Source organism: Mastigoproctus giganteus, chromosome 8, assembly GCF_048544385.1.
Source record: "Mastigoproctus giganteus isolate SK-2022 chromosome 8, ASM4854438v1, whole genome shotgun sequence".
In the NCBI taxonomy this organism is placed as follows: Eukaryota; Metazoa; Arthropoda; class Arachnida; order Uropygi; family Thelyphonidae; genus Mastigoproctus; species Mastigoproctus giganteus.
In genome coordinates, this window is record NC_143582.1 from 103,973,201 (window position 1) to 103,988,754 (window position 15,554).

At 41.6% G+C, this 15,554-nt stretch overlaps 1 protein-coding gene across 1 annotated transcript in view; it reads right to left on the minus strand.

The window, feature by feature from the left end:
• The window catches only part of LOC150081746 (uncharacterized), a 137,417-nt gene extending 122,242 nt beyond the window's left edge, over positions 1-15,175 (minus strand). Inside the window, exon 1 of the mRNA XM_090380305.1 lies at positions 15,164-15,175. Within this exon, the coding sequence (XP_090236431.1) occupies positions 15,164-15,172 (9 nt within the window). The 5' untranslated portion in view covers positions 15,173-15,175. The remainder of the gene's footprint in view (positions 1-15,163) is intronic.
• Positions 15,176-15,554: the final 379 nt, after the last annotated feature.

Here is a 15,554-nt window from a genome sequence, read left to right on the forward strand (position 1 = left end):
GTTTTCTTGGCTGGTGGTACCCCAGATGATTCCATAGGTGAGGTGCGGCTGAATTAAAGAAAGGAATGCTTGTCTGAGAAGAGAAGGAGACACCCAGGCAGAGGCCCTGGCGAGTATTCCCGCTAGTGACAAAGTTTTCTTTCGTAGGGTTATCATTTGTTTTGCCCAACTTAGCTTATCATCTAGCCAGATTCCGAGAAACTTGGTTTCATGCACCCTTTCAAGTTGTTTTTCTTTGTATGTTACATCTAAATCAATATTTAGTGGTTTGTTTTTCGTTCTAAACACCATATATTTTGATTTTTCTGGATTCAGTATAAGCTGATTCTTTTGAAGCCAATTATGCATCACAGAAAGCAAGGCAGAGATTTTGAGTTGGAGCTCATGATATTTCCATCCTAATCTGTGATTAGGATGGAAATATCATCGGCATACGCTACTAGGTGAGAAGGTGGAAGAGGAGAGAGAAATTCATTGATGTAAAGAACAAATACGATAGGTCCAAGAAGTGAGCCTTGAGGTACTCCCCTGGAGAAATAACAGATGTCAGAGTATGATTGATTTGTTCTTACGACAAACGGCCGATTGGTATGGTAGTTTTCAAGGAGAAGGTTAATTTTCCCTCTCAAGCCAAGGTTATTGAGTTTGTTAAGTAGAATAGTATGGTTTATGCGATCAAAAGCTTTAGATAAGTCAAGAAACAGTGCATAGTGACCCATTTCAAGACTATCAATAATCCTTGAGCAGAAGTCAACAATTGCAAGATCATTTTTAGAGCGATAAGCATACTGTTGTTGATGGATGAGCTGATTTTCTTCAAGAAAACCCATGAGTCTGCTATGAGAAATTTTTTCGAGTAATTTTGCAAAAACTGAGAGTAGAGCTTTTGGTCGAAATTTGTTGTTGGAGTTACAAAGGTTTCCCTTTGGAACAGGAATGATTATTGCTTTTTTTAATTCAGAAGGGAATTTACCAGATTGAAACGAGAGATTGAATATACAGGGTGTTTCAGTTAAACGTTTCAGAACTTCTAAGAGGGGTAGGGTACATCCTGACAACTCGAAATCATATAGCAATGTGGGGTCGGAAATGCTTTCCTGAAGCGGTGTTGTACACAGAAGCACCATAAAGAAAAGAGACCGTAAGTGAGAAATCGTTTTAATAATACATGAAAAGAAGCAAAAGGTACATGGATTAAAGTAAGTGTTCGAAGTTTCTTCCACGGGCTACAATGCACGCCTCACATCTCCGACGCATGGACATCCGAACATTCTGGAATACTCCAGGCGAATTTCGAATTTCTTGAACAAGAACGCCAAGTTAGTAGGATGGATGATTACACGAACGCAGAGTTAGCCGATATGCATTTGGCGTACGGGGCTGCAAATTGTAGTGGGCCAGCCGCACAGCGTTTGTACGCGGAACGATATCCGACGAGGCGTATTCCCAGTCATAATTTCTTTACAAGACTGCACCAGAGGTTAGCTGAGAGAGGTTCATTTGAAAGAGCTGACAGGGACAGGGTAAGAACAGCACGGACTCCAGCCGTCGAACAGAATGTGCTGCAGCATGTACAGGGGAATCCAAGAACGAGTACACGAAGTCTAGCAAACGCAGTCGGGGTTTCCCATTGCAGCGTCTGGAGGATTCTCCGAGAACAAGACATGCATCCGTTTCACGTGCAGCGTGTCCAGACACAGCAACCGGAGGATTATGCACCTCGTATTGCTTTCGCACAGTGGTACCTTGGAAAATGTGCTACAAATCCCCTTTTTCCTGCTGAAGTGTTGTTTTCCGATGAGGCATCCTTCACAAGGGAAGGAATTTTCAACACGCATAACGACCATATCTGGGCGGTCGAGAACCCGCATGCAATACGACGTCGTGCAGCACAGATTCGAGTTTCGGTCAATGTATGGGCCGGTATTATGGGCCATCACCTCATCGGACCTTACCTGTTACCGTGTCGTCTAACCGGACCTATCTACTTGATCTTTCTGCAGAAAGTATTGCCACAACTTTTGAGAGATGAACAGATTTCTGCATCGACGCAACAGACAATGTGGTTCCAACACGATGGAGCCCCTGCCCATTATAGCGGAGATGTTCGTAACTACCTGGATGTCACATTTGGTCAACAGTGGATCGGACGTGGTGGTCCCGTGCGTTGGCCTGCTCGGTCACCCGACCTATCATGTCTTGATTTTTATTTCTGGGGTCATATGAAATCGCTAGTTTATGACACCCCTGTTGACAATGCTGAGGAGCTGGTTGCAAGAATCGCAGTAGCTGCCGAAGAAATTCGAAATTCGCCTGGAGTATTCCAGAATGTTCGGATGTCCATGCGTCGGAGATGTGAGGCGTGCATTGTAGCCCGTGGAAGAAACTTCGAACACTTACTTTAATCCATGTACCTTTTGCTTCTTTTCATGTATTATTAAAACGATTTCTCACTTACGGTCTCTTTTCTTTATGGTGCTTCTGTGTACAACACCGCTTCAGGAAAGCATTTCCGACCCCACATTGCTATATGATTTCGAGTTGTCAGGATGTACCCTACCCCTCTTAGAAGTTCTGAAACGTTTAACTGAAACACCCTGTATACTTCAGTGGCATAAGAATTGAGCTAAGGACCTTTTTCAGCAGAGACGGAGATATTTCATCAAAGCCAGGGGCTCCCTTTTCTTTCAATTGATTCCCTGCTTCTAAAATCTCTTGATCGGAGAGAGGAACGAAAAAAAAAGAGTTTCTGACTGAGTACTTGGCAGATTCTCTCATTTCATTGTCTCTGAAGTCAAGTTCGTCTTGAAAGAGGTTATTCACACTTGAATTAAAGTGGTTACACTTTAATTAAAAGGCAGTAGCTTTTAGCTCGTCATCTGAAATGAGTTCCTCGTTTTCAACTACATCTCCAACATAGCTTCGTGATTTCAGTTTCCTTCCCGGTAACAGTTTGTTCAAAACTGTCCATTTTTTCTTGCTTGTTATGATACCTGTAAGTTGAGAACTATAGTATTTTCTTTTCTCTGACCGAATGCAGTCAGTGACTTTGTTTCTGTACGTTGTGTATTTAGTTTTATCTGCCTCGATTCCTGTTGCTCTAGCAATTCTTGCAAAGCTGTCTCTTTTCTTTAACATATTACAAATCTTATTTGAGATGAACGGGCATATTTTCCCTCTTGGCTTGGTGGCCTTTTTATTCCCTGGGCTCCTGATATATGACACGTATTTTTCATAGCTATTTAGGATATGCTTAAAAAGCAGTTCGTTGCAATTTCAGGATCGCTTGTAGCAAGCACTCCATCCCACGTTAACTGCTGCAGGTCGTGACAAAGCTGATTGAGAGAGTCTGGAGTGATAGATTTGAAACTATTCATGATCTCTGCTTCATATATTTCATTTTCGATTACCATTAAGATGGGACGATGATCCGAAATAGTTGTATCAAGTATTGCATACGTGAGAGAGCATTCCCCAATTGCGAAATCAAGAAGGAAATTGTGGGACTCTTCCATTCTAGTCGGAGTATCTCCATCAGTAAGAACAGAGAAACCATTTGAAGTAATGACATCTAGGAGGTCTTGCACCTGAGAGGATGAGCTTTGAAGAATGTTAATATTAAAGTCACCAATCAGTAGAAGGCTTAGGGATTTGCTTGTGAAATGAGATAGAGTGTTGTCAAGAGTTACAAGGAAGCTGTTAACTGAAGCTGAGGGAGGTCGGTATAGACACCCGATCACCAAAGAGGCAATGCGGATAAAAGTGAGTTCACAAGCTTGATCAGGCAGATTTGAGATAGGAAAGGCAGAGCATCGCAGATGACTATGAACATAAATAGCAACTCCAACACCTTTTGAATCACCTCTGCAACTTTGAAAAAGAAAGTAGTCTGGAATTTGGATTGAAACCTCAGGAGAGAACCAGGTTTCAGTAAAAACCATCAGGTCTGGATGCAGATTCCATGATGTCAGTTGAGCGAGGATTTCATCATTATGTTTTACAAGACTGCGTGCGTTCATGTAGTAATTACATAATACAGTAATTGCATCTTTTGATGCTGCAGTAAGGCATAAGTTGTTTGGCTTAATTGTTGGCAAGTAACAGGGTAGAAAGATGTTTTCACAAGAGTTAGTGTCATTGAAATTCTGGTAGGCTGAAGAGACATTTGTAGACGTTATTTCCTGGATGTCTGAAAAACGCACGGATTGTCATTCATGCTCACTTGTTTCGATAGCTGAGTCACTAGCTGGTAACCTAGGGCCAGGGACAGGGGGTCGTCCGTAAAAAGGCCGAATGATAGTTCCCACAGGCCAACAGTGGTCCTTGAGTAATTCGTCAAAGTCTGTTTGCTGGCATTGAATGTAGAAAGAGCTGTAATGATTTCTAAACACAAGTCGTGTTTAGAAATCATTTTTATTGCCTTTGTTTCTATCTGCAGCTGCGTTCTGATGTGCTGCTCTACTTCTCTATCGCCGAGACAAAAATACCCTTGTCAAAAATACTCTGATGTGCTGCTCTACTTCTCTCGAGACAAAAATACCCTTGGTCGAATTTTTGGTTCTGGGGATTGCTCTGATTGTAGAGTTGGTGGCTGTTCCCACAACAGGAGGAGGATGTCGACATCTGCCTGTGTGATTAGAGGCAGATAGATTCCGCTGTCTTCTGATGAGATCTGTCCGCCGCCTAGAGGAAATGATATCTTATAGGAATGGATTTGCAGTTCGATTGACGTCCTTAGATGTTTTCTGAGACTGACTGGGGACAGAGGCATATTCTGGAGGGTATGGAGGTTGCTTTATAATAGATGCGTAAGATATTTATGGCAATTAGGAATATCAGGTGGAGTCTTTTTATTGGATTTCATTCACAGAGATATATATCCCATCTAACAAATGCATTCGACCATTTCTGCAACCCACAATGCAGAGCAAAACACACAAGTGTTGCAGTTCTTTTGTCCGCCAAAATTTAATAAATGTAATTTAATAAACTTATTCATATGCCATTGACGCTAATGTTTTTAAAGAATTAACGCATTTTATACATTTTGCAAAAAATTAAAATTTATATTCACCTTCTTTAATGTACGAAGCAATTCAAGTAGGACTAATATCAACTTTTCCTAATGTGAACATAATTTTAAAAATATTTTTGTCAATTCCTGTTTCGAACGCATCAGCAGAACGATGGTTCTCTGTGCTTAAAAGAGTTAAGAATTATATTAGAAATTCACTTGGACAAGAAAAGTTAAGTAATTTGTATTGAGAATGATATAATGATTCACAAACATGATTCATTACAATGAACTGATATACAATTTCTCAGCCCAAAAAGCAAGAAAAGTCCATATAAAGTTGTATAAAAATACTTATTAGTTTTAAGTAAATGTATTATTTCTGAATTATTCTTCTGGATTAGATATTTTTCTTATGTTATATAATTTTTTTTTGTTGTCACAATAAAATGAAATTGAAAATGTTCTTTATTAGATGTTCTTATATTAAAAGTAGCTTCAGGTAAGAACTGGCTAGCAACATTTCCAGTAGAGCCTGTGTCCCAGTGGGTTTCCACATATTTGTTAACTAGTTCCTTCTACACCATTTTTCTCTTTTGATATGTGCGGAGAAATCACAATAAATCCTTAGTTTAAATAAAAGTTTTCGATAACTGCATTCAGCCGTAATTGGCTGACCCAGGACGCCTTGTTCCTACACCGATGCCAGCATATTCGCGTTGGATAACGACTACTGCAGTGCAGTCACCTGCTGTGGTTTGGGAATCGCCTCTCATGTCTACAGTGCCTAGCCCAGGATGGTTTCCTTCCCAGATCTGGGCACCAGTTTTTATATCCCCAAAGTATGCTGACGCTTTGAAGTGCCGTCGGATCCCACCGCTGACACTTTCATAGCAAATATTGGAGATAATTTACTAGTAAATAAGTAATCCAACCTACTTGCACTCTACTTAAATAAAAACATTTTTTTTTTTATTTGTGCCCTTCCAAGAAAGCCTAAACGACTATGGGACCAGAGGGCAGCGGTATTCACCTGGCCCGGCTTGCTCTGCTTATCTCCACGGCTCCCTGTAGGCTAACGGCAATACGAAAAAGAAACTCTCATTACCCTACGTTACACACATATACACATACACTAACCACGCACAATATACACAATCTGGCCTTGACTAGTATATTAACTAGTGTCTAATCCATATACACTAGATTTCACAATCTTTTGTCGCTCAAGTCACACTTGAAGTATGCATATTCATGATACACCTAAATAGTGATTGCCGTTGAACTCAATGGAGTTTTTCCGAATCTCGTGGCACACATTTACCTCAGACACTAATCAATTTAGCTATTGGTCTTGCTGTTCCTACATTGTACTGTAAAGTGTAAAGTGTAAAGTGTAAAGTGTGTTTAGGGTCAAACGGCACCAGGGGTTTCCCCCATCTCCGCGTTGCTTTCATTGTGAGTGAACCAGTTCGCTGGGAAATGCCAGAGATTTAAAAGTGTATGGATATTGTATATGTGTAATGTCATGTACCGTTGTTCATCTGGTCGTTTAGCCGCTGGACCCCTACTGAGGCCCAACGTTGCCCCACTTTCGCCCCGTGGAGGCAGACCAGGAAACACCAGTAGACTAAGATTTACTCTGGCAGGTCCTGCCGCTTAATTTCCTGAGATTTCGGCGGCTAGGACCTAAAAAAAAAAAAAAAAAAAAAAAAAAAAAAAAAATATATATATATAAAAATAAAAAATAAAAAAATAATAAAATAAAAAGAGGAAATGAAAGTTAAAAAATAAACTAAGATATATATATATATATATATTTTTTTTTATTTTGGTAAATTCTATGGGGAATAACGCTAAATTTTTGAAACGCCGAGTGTATGGGCGAAAAACGTAATTTGGAGATGATTAAATCAATTCCGATGTGTAGGGCATTCGCTTGCGTATGTGCAGGTAGAGTGGGTGGGGAGACTGAAGTCTGGGGGGAAAAGACAGAAGTATGGAGTCGAGAGAGGAGGCAACTCCAAGTCACAGTGGGGCATGCCCATGCCGCACCAGAAGGGAAAGTGGGAATGGTGAGAGGGGGATGAGACAGTAAGACCGTCTCCCCCCCACCGGGGATATGGGTATTAAAGATGAAGGAGGCTAGGGTGCCCTCTTCAATTCGCCAAATGGCGTTTGGCAGCTGTGCTGCGTTAAGTCTCTTTTCTTCAATATTGAGCCGGTTTCAGTCCAGTCGCTCATGGGGTAAGCGCCGTCCTTGTGTTTTTCACTCACTTGTCTCAAGGTTTTTCTCTGTAGTAACTCTGTTGGATAGTATTTTATGGTCTTGTACAGTTTAACTTGTGGTGATATTTCTTCAGACACGATTTATGGTAATTAGCAGTTTTCTCCTCTCGAAGAGGTCCTGCGCATATTGAGAAAGTGCTCTGTATTCCTCTTCTGTGTCAATGAAGTGGGATTCCAGTCCTTTCGGAAGGTAGTGTATCTTTGTGATCAGGATGCCTCTGAGATCTTCGTATTCTGGGCAGTCGTAGACCAAGTGGTTCCAGTTCTCGATCTCCCCACATGTGCAGTTGGGGTCCTCAACAAGGCAGAACCCGAGCAGCTTCTCCTTAAAGGGACCATGACCAGTAAGGAGCGAAGTCAAATGCTTCCCCGGAAAGTACCAGGCTGGTTGCTTGGGATATATTTTGCTGAGGTTGGGAAGGAATTTTCTTGTGATTTCTCCTTTTGTTGTATCGGTCCATCTTTGTTACCACTCCCGAAGTAGGTAAGCCTGTAATCGGACTTTTTCTGTTTTTGTACTACTCGCTGGGTCAATTATGAAATCCTGGAAGGTGGCAGCAACCCCCCTGGCATGCAGGAAGAGCAAGCCAGCTTTTACAGTCTCCAAATCGAGGGGGAGCGCTCCAGCAAGCACCTGCAACGCTGGTGTGCTTACTGTTCTGCATGCTCGTGTGGTTGTTAGTAAAATGGTCCTTTGTATCGTATCCAGAGTTCTCCTATTGACTGCAAGCGTCGTTTTGCTGTACCACACTGCAGCAGCATAAGTTATCGCAGGGATGAAGGTTGCCTTATAATACAACATTAGTGCTGTTTTTTTTAATCCCCAGTCTTTTCTCGTAACCCTCGCCACCAGTGCCGAGTAACGTCTTATCTTCGTCCTTATATATTGTAGGTGAGGTTGAAAGGATAAGTTTTTGTCTAGGATAACTCCTAGATATTTCATTTGGTTGGCAAGTTTAATGGTCACACCTTCTATTTTAATTTGGGGTGGGCGCCGTATTTGCAGGGTTCCTTTTAGTAGAATAGATGTGGTTTTCGTCGGTGAAATTTTTAACTGGTTTCTTGTAGCCCAATTTTGTATTTTCTGCAGAGCTTGGTTTGCGGTAGTTTCCAGTTGGGCTCTTGAGTCAGCCTCAATGGTAAGAATAAGGTCGTCTGCAAAGGCCTGGGCTCAGATCAGCCCCAGGTCCAGGTTCAGGAGCTCATCTAGAACCATATTCCAAAGGAGTGGCCCCAAGACAGACCCCTGCGGGCAGCCCCTGTATACAGATCTTGTGACTTTTTGGTAGTTGGCATTTATTTCTACTTTCCTGCAAGATAGGTAGTCCTCCATTACCTTGTATAGGTTGATAGGGACTGCAGCCACCCTTAGTCTGGCTAGGACGCTCGGCCACCAAAGTGAGTCGAACGCCCCAGCAAAATCAATTGAAATGACTAGCAGGTATTTTTTTCTGCATTCCTGTGCCTTCCGAAGCAGGTTTCCAAGTGCATCCACTGTGGAGGAACCCGGCTTAAATCCGAACTGATTCCTAGCCGCCAGGTTTGTCCTCTCATAGTGGTTTTTGATTCGCTTGTGCAGCAGTCTTTCATATAGTTTGCTGACCACTGAGAGCAGGGCAATAGGTCTATATGACTCTGGGCAGTCCGGTTTTTTGTTAGGATTTTTAAGTAACAACTTGGTGTTTGCTGTTTTCCATGCTGTGGGGAATTTGCCTGTTTCCAGGCACCTGTTGTAGAGAGTAAGTAGTAAGTGCGGTGCAAATTCTGCAGTTTTCTTCAAGATCTCTGGTTCGATCATGTCCAGTCCTGGGCATTTGCGATTTCTGATCTTGGTGGCAGCCTCACTGAGCTCTTCCAGGGTGAAGGGGAGTTCAATTGTCGAGGTGTTATAGATTGCGTTCTCCTTGCAAATTTCGTGTTGTTCTTGCATGGTTAATATTGCTGGTTCCTTGAAGATTTTGTCCAGTATGTTGCCCATTGACTGCTCCCAAGTGGTCGTTAGGTTTCCCTCCGGTGTCCTGGTAGTACTAATGACCTCGCCCCTGGGAAGCTTATTGGTTATCACCTTGTAGACTATGCCCCAGGGGTCGGTGTTTCCAGAAGTAGACACTAGGCGCTCCCAAGAACCCTTCTTACTTTTTTTTATGGTGTCTGTGTAACGGTTCCTAGCTTCTCTGTAATGTTGTCTGAAGACCTCCACCTCATCTTCGGGCCAGGTTCTGCGAGCTCTCTGGAAGTCTTTTCTTGTTTTTTGCATTTGTCGTCGTAGTACTGCAATTTCTGGTGTCCACCAGGGTACTGTGCCAGGTTTTGGGTTTTTTTTTTTTATCACTCGATCACTGATGTTTAGTAATAATTTTGTAGTTTCCCTCTGAAGGTCATCCGGGTCGCTCCGGGGGTTTATGTTTTCCAGATTGTGTTTAATTGCTGTGGTGAGCAACTCTCTATATAGTGTCCAGTCTGCATTTGCGACTGCATATCTCATTTGTGGTTGGTTTGTTTGAGTTATTCTTGTTAGTTGTCTTTCAACTGAAAAGGTTATTGCCCGGTGGTCTGAGGTGGTCCATGCTTCCTCCACCCTCCAATTAGTCACATGTCCGGCCATACTCCTGGTGGCCAGGGAGACATCAATTGTGGCCTCCCAGAGGGTGCTCGAAAATGTTGGCAGATGGTGGGGTCGATTTAGAACAGTTAGATAGGATCCTGCAAGGTAGTCTTCTAAGAGTTGTCCATTTCGAGTTCCTCGCCTGTCTGGGGTGAGGCTGTGCCATGCCGGGGAGCGACAGTTGACATCAGCTCCAATGATGACTCTTTGATTTGGTAGGGTGTCCTGTAGGCATCGGAGGTAGTCGATTGCAAAGCCTATATCTTGTCCCGGTCTGCAGTAGAGTGCCACGACATATAGAGATCCTAATGCTGTGCCAAGTTGTGCACAAGCAGCCCATGGAGTACACAGCTGTGTGATTTTAGTTGCGCTGATGTTGATGTTTCTTACCAGAACGGCAGCCCATGGGGTGTCATCATCCGTGTGGATCACCTTATAATTGTGTGGGTACCCTGCAACCCGCTTTAGATGTGTATACGGTTCCTGGACTATAATGACATCCAAGTTTTCGTCTTCGGCTTTGGTCCGTAACTGGTCAACCACTGATCTGGCCCGCTGTGCGTTAATTTGGATTATTTTCAGCATATTTGTGTTATAATTTTTAATTCTCGTTCCCATAGTTGATCCTGCTTTGGTATAAGGTCTTGGTTCGTTGGTATGTAGGGCATTTCGGGTCCCTAAGTGAGTGCTTGTGGTCTAATTTCATAGTCTTGCAGTTAACGCAGGTGGGTTCCTTATCTTTGTGGGGGCAGGCGTTAAAATCGTGGCCCTTTTCAGAACAGTGGCCACATGTTGGGGTGGTTTGCGCACATGTGTGTGTCGTGTGGCCAAACTTACAGCAACGGTAGCATTTCGGTATGATTACTCGTTCGTGATAGCGGTAGCTTCCCCATTCAATGAAAACCCTTGTTTGGTCTTTCAGGACCTTCCAGGCCTCCGGGGTAAGCTCAACTACCCAATTTTTATTTATTCCGTTTCTCGCTTGTATGAAGTATTTGGGTATTACTGTTTCTTGTGGGTTCTTTCCCGGGATTTTGCTCTGTAAGTTCCTGTGGTACAGCTCAGACGCTAGTTGGTTAGGTGTGACATCCTTGCCCACGTCATAAATTATTATCGCCGGACCTTTTCTTTTTGGTGGCTCAGCTGTTAGGCCCAGGGCAGCAATCTTGGGGTTTTCAATTATCTCTTGCATCTCTCGCTTTGACTCGGTTTCGATCACGAGTCCTACGCTCCTTAGTTTGCGTATTCCTCTTATTCTTGTTTGCTGGAAGTCGTCCTTCATAGTGCTTATTAGTTTGTTTTTGATTTCGTCACTTGTACCAATTTCCTCGGTGTTTTTGGGTCTTAATATTACAAGGTTAGGCGTTGGGAGTAGCGTTTTTTTCTCTGGTTGTTCCTTAGCTGGTATATTTATTACAGTTGGTGGGTTCCTCAGCGCATTTGCGTAGGTAGGGGCGCGCTGTTGCATTTGTGTGCCCCTACATTCCAGGTAGGCCTCTAATTTGGCCGCGTTTTTTTCTGCCTCGCTGTTGACCTTGTGGAGGACTGTTTCTAGTTTAGTCCAGATTCCCACAATCTCGCCTCTGAGGGCCGCAGTGATTCTGTTCGTTGACTCTTTTAGTTTGTTTTCGAGCTCTACCCGAAGGGCCAGTACCTGGTCTAGCACAGAGCCTTCCGGCAGCCTGGAGTCAATGTTTGGGGATTCAGGCTGTTTGCTTGCTTCTTCGTTGTTTTCTGTTCGTACATCCTCTTTATCTTGTTGTTCTTTATGTTCGCCTTGAGATCTTGTCTCCCTTCCCAACTTCGGGGTGGCGTATTTCTTGTACTTCTTTTTGGGCGTTGGCTGTGGCAGTGCAACGTTGCAGTCTCCACTTTGCTCTGTTATTTGCAATTTGTCGTTTTGATCTTGTTTGTGATGTCCTCTTGTTAGTTTTTCTTCGTCCATAGTTTGTTCTGTGATTTTCTGATTTGAATTACTCATTTTGTCCCAGTTCGTGTCTGACTTCGGATCATCGAGGCTGTTGCGGATTAACGAGTTCAGGACCTCTCCGTCTGGAAGAGCCTTTGCGATGATAGCAAATGATGCCAACCGTGAGTCCGTGGCGAAATTTGTTGCCTGACAACGTTCAGTTCAAGTTTTTAACTTCCCCGTTACAATTTGGTGGGGGGGGGAACGCCCGAGAGTGAAACTAGTCTTTGAGAGATCAAACTAATTTCTGTTGGGGTTTTCTATGACGGAGGTTATAATGGTGAACACAGTTTTTACGCTAATGGTGTAGTTACGATGATTTAATCCGTCCATGAGAGTCTATGGCAGGTGGGGGGGGGGAAACACTAGAATCATTGTTCCTTGCATTTAAGTCCACAATAAAGTTTCAATTTTTGATTGGGACACCTCCCCAGTCAAGTGCAAATACTCTGTATAGTGCCTTTAGATGGACATTCGCAATTAGTGAAATGCGGCAGTCAAGGTCACAACTGAAGGAATACAGTAGATGTATTTACTCACTAAGTCCTGCGCCGGAGGGGAATGCGACACATTCTTGTCACACCAGGGGGTATACATTCCATTGTCACACGAGCCTCCCAAGTCAAGTGCAGGGTATTTGCGTGGCAACCACAGTGTAATTGGTGCCTCTCTATAGCCCTGCTGTCAGCCGCATGGTGACCAGTACGGTCTGGCAACAAAGGATACAGATAGAAAACGCAAATAACCTGCAAAGTTCCCAGTAAAAGAGCAAAAGTTTCTCACCCTGAGATCCACTGTAGTAATTCTTCTAATTAGTACACTTTTCATTAACTAACAGGCACTGTAAACACATATTCAGAGACGAAACCCAGGAGCGCGGAAAACGTGCGTCCACACTGGACGACGGCCAAACTACTCTCCTACATTGTACTGTGTGGTTACCTGGGCCACTGTACAACGCTGTTGCTGTGTTACGAGATGAAACTCATGATGTTAATTACGGGGGTCGAGCAGACATCGCTGTCTCCCTTGTAACATTAACTTGTTCGGGGAAGTAATCGTAGAAACTACTAGAGTTTTTATACCGGCTAAGAGATATTATTGAAGGTTATGACTTTAATTTCTCTCAGATGAGCTGATCAGACTAATGGCAGAGAAGAAAAATGCATGGAATAATTATAAATTATTAAGGAGACAAAACCTTACAATCTATTACGCAATCAAGTTACAAACGATGTTGGGCAAACAGAGGCAGATTACTTACGAACAGGTTTTCGCTAAGAATGCAAAGAAAAAAAAAGAAAGAATTCTTCGCTTATATTAACACTATAAGGAAAAGGATGAACCATGCTAGTTATCAATAGTTATATCCACAGGATATTGATAATATCCTGTTTAGGTTGTGACAAACAAAATGCATATTTTCATGTCTGAATTCTAATGTGAAGAAGTTTCGTAGGGATAAGGATACCACAAATGTAAAAAGTATTTTGTGATTTTAGTCAAAGATTTTTGGTGCAAGCAGCCTTTCAGTTTACCAAGATGTGGGAACATTGCACCTCCAGCACACTCATCCAGTCTAGGATGTCCCTGGACTTGGCTCCGATAATTGAGAGGAAAGTTTAAGAGAAACTGTAAAACTGAATAAGTCACCAAGGCCAAGCAATCAAATTATATGAAAAGAAGAAACAGAAGAGGTGAGTGTAAGTGAATGAGTATCCATATTAGGTATGCATCCTTAAAGTTCAGTGTGTGTGTGTTCCTTCGTCCAGCAAACAAACAGGCAAATCGACCAGGGAACACACACAATTTTCACACTTCAATAATATATACGGCGCTAATGCACCTAAAATCCCTACAAAAACAATGCAATCGCATCACGAATTTATTAAAGGGAGATCTTTTCTGACGAGTCAGATTAGCTATTATGATGCAATTGTAGGTGCCTCATAGCCCCTTCCTGCTGGGCAGGATTTGTACAATAGTGTTCATTTTTCTAGTTGTACAATGAAGAGTATTTAGTAAAAGAATTGGGAGTAAAAAATAATTTTATAAATTATATACAGTATATTAACTAGATTTTAAGACGCTTTTAATATGGTTGCATATTTACTGTTCTACAAATGAAAATTGTTCTACCTGCCCCTAATAATGCCCCTAATAATGTAGCATTAGGAGAAAGCTGCTACTTAAGATGAGTGGCAAAAGACAGAGATAGTTATTTATGGAAGCTGATCTTCTTGAACTAATGTACAGTACTGTACTGTAATTTGTGGAGCCCCTTTAGTTTCAGTGACGGCCCCCTCTTACGGTTTCCAGTATTTATTTCAGATGTTGATAATAGTATATCAAGTTGTTTAAACCGACGTAGTAGCACCCCAAAGTGTAGCAAAGGAGGTAGCAGGACACCTGAGAGGTGCCAATTTTCTGTAAAAGTTCTTGAATTCTGCTTGGATTATAACAATATTTTATCTTTCTTAATGGATTCCATTAAGATAATTGAAATTTATGTCACGTAACGAATTTGGCTGAAAAATTAAAAAACATTTTTTATATGATCTATTAACCACCTTCATTTTCCAATTTAAAAGACTTAAATGCCCGAGATTTCAAACTTGTTCGTGAGAATATATTTATTCTGGTCACCTTTTAGCTACCAACTTTATAATTTCTGGCAAACATTTGGAATTTTTTAAAATTCTGCTTGTACAATGCTTGTTTTTTTTTTTCATTAAATATTACAATACTTATTGTATTAAACTTTTTTCTTTTTAATGCAAAAATAAAATATTTAAAAAATTATGAATTCTATATCTTTTATTTTCAATAACAAAAAAAAAAAAAAACATTCCACTCATAAGAAACAAATATAACAATATTTGGACTCTTCCAGTTTAAAATAATACAAAATAAGCTGTTACAAGTAGAATGACGTTTTATTTAAGAGAAAATAGCGAGTAATGAACATGTTTTTAATTTTTTTTTTTTCATAACTCGTTGCATTTCTACTATTTGTGGCGACTGAACATTGACAAAAAATCATTGAGTTGAATATTAATCGACACCTGATTAACGCGTTAATCACACGTTAGTCATCAACATGGTCACAATGAAATGTAAGAATCACTCTGAATACAAATGCGAAATTAAATTTAATGAAATTCATTTTGTTTCTCATTATTTCATGTATAGTTTCTTCACCTAGAAGAAACTATACATGAAATAAACATAATAATTCAATTAAACTTTTGTAATTAAGGCACAGAGTTACAAAGGTCACACTCACGATCCTCATGGTTGTAATGCTGCAACTTTCAAAAGGCAGTGACTAAATATCCATTCCTTGGCAAGTGAAGCGCAACCCGAACTGCAGATTCTTGCGGAGCCAGCGATATTCGCCTGGTGTCCTAGATTTAGTAAGGCCGGTGTACTCACAGGAGGACACTGAATATTTGTATTTCTCAACAGCGTTTTCAAGCAGAATGTTAAAGGTAGCCAGGCATTTTAATACTTGAGGCTGGTCAGAGGTCATGATTTCGCATTCCTCTCACCCAATAGAGGAACTTTGGGACCAGGTCACTTGCACTTTAGCGTTTCCGAGCTCTTCCGCGAAAGGAGAGTATTTTCTTTCCCCGCTTCCTTTTCCTCCCTTTTTCTCCTAGTCCGGTCTAGGATGC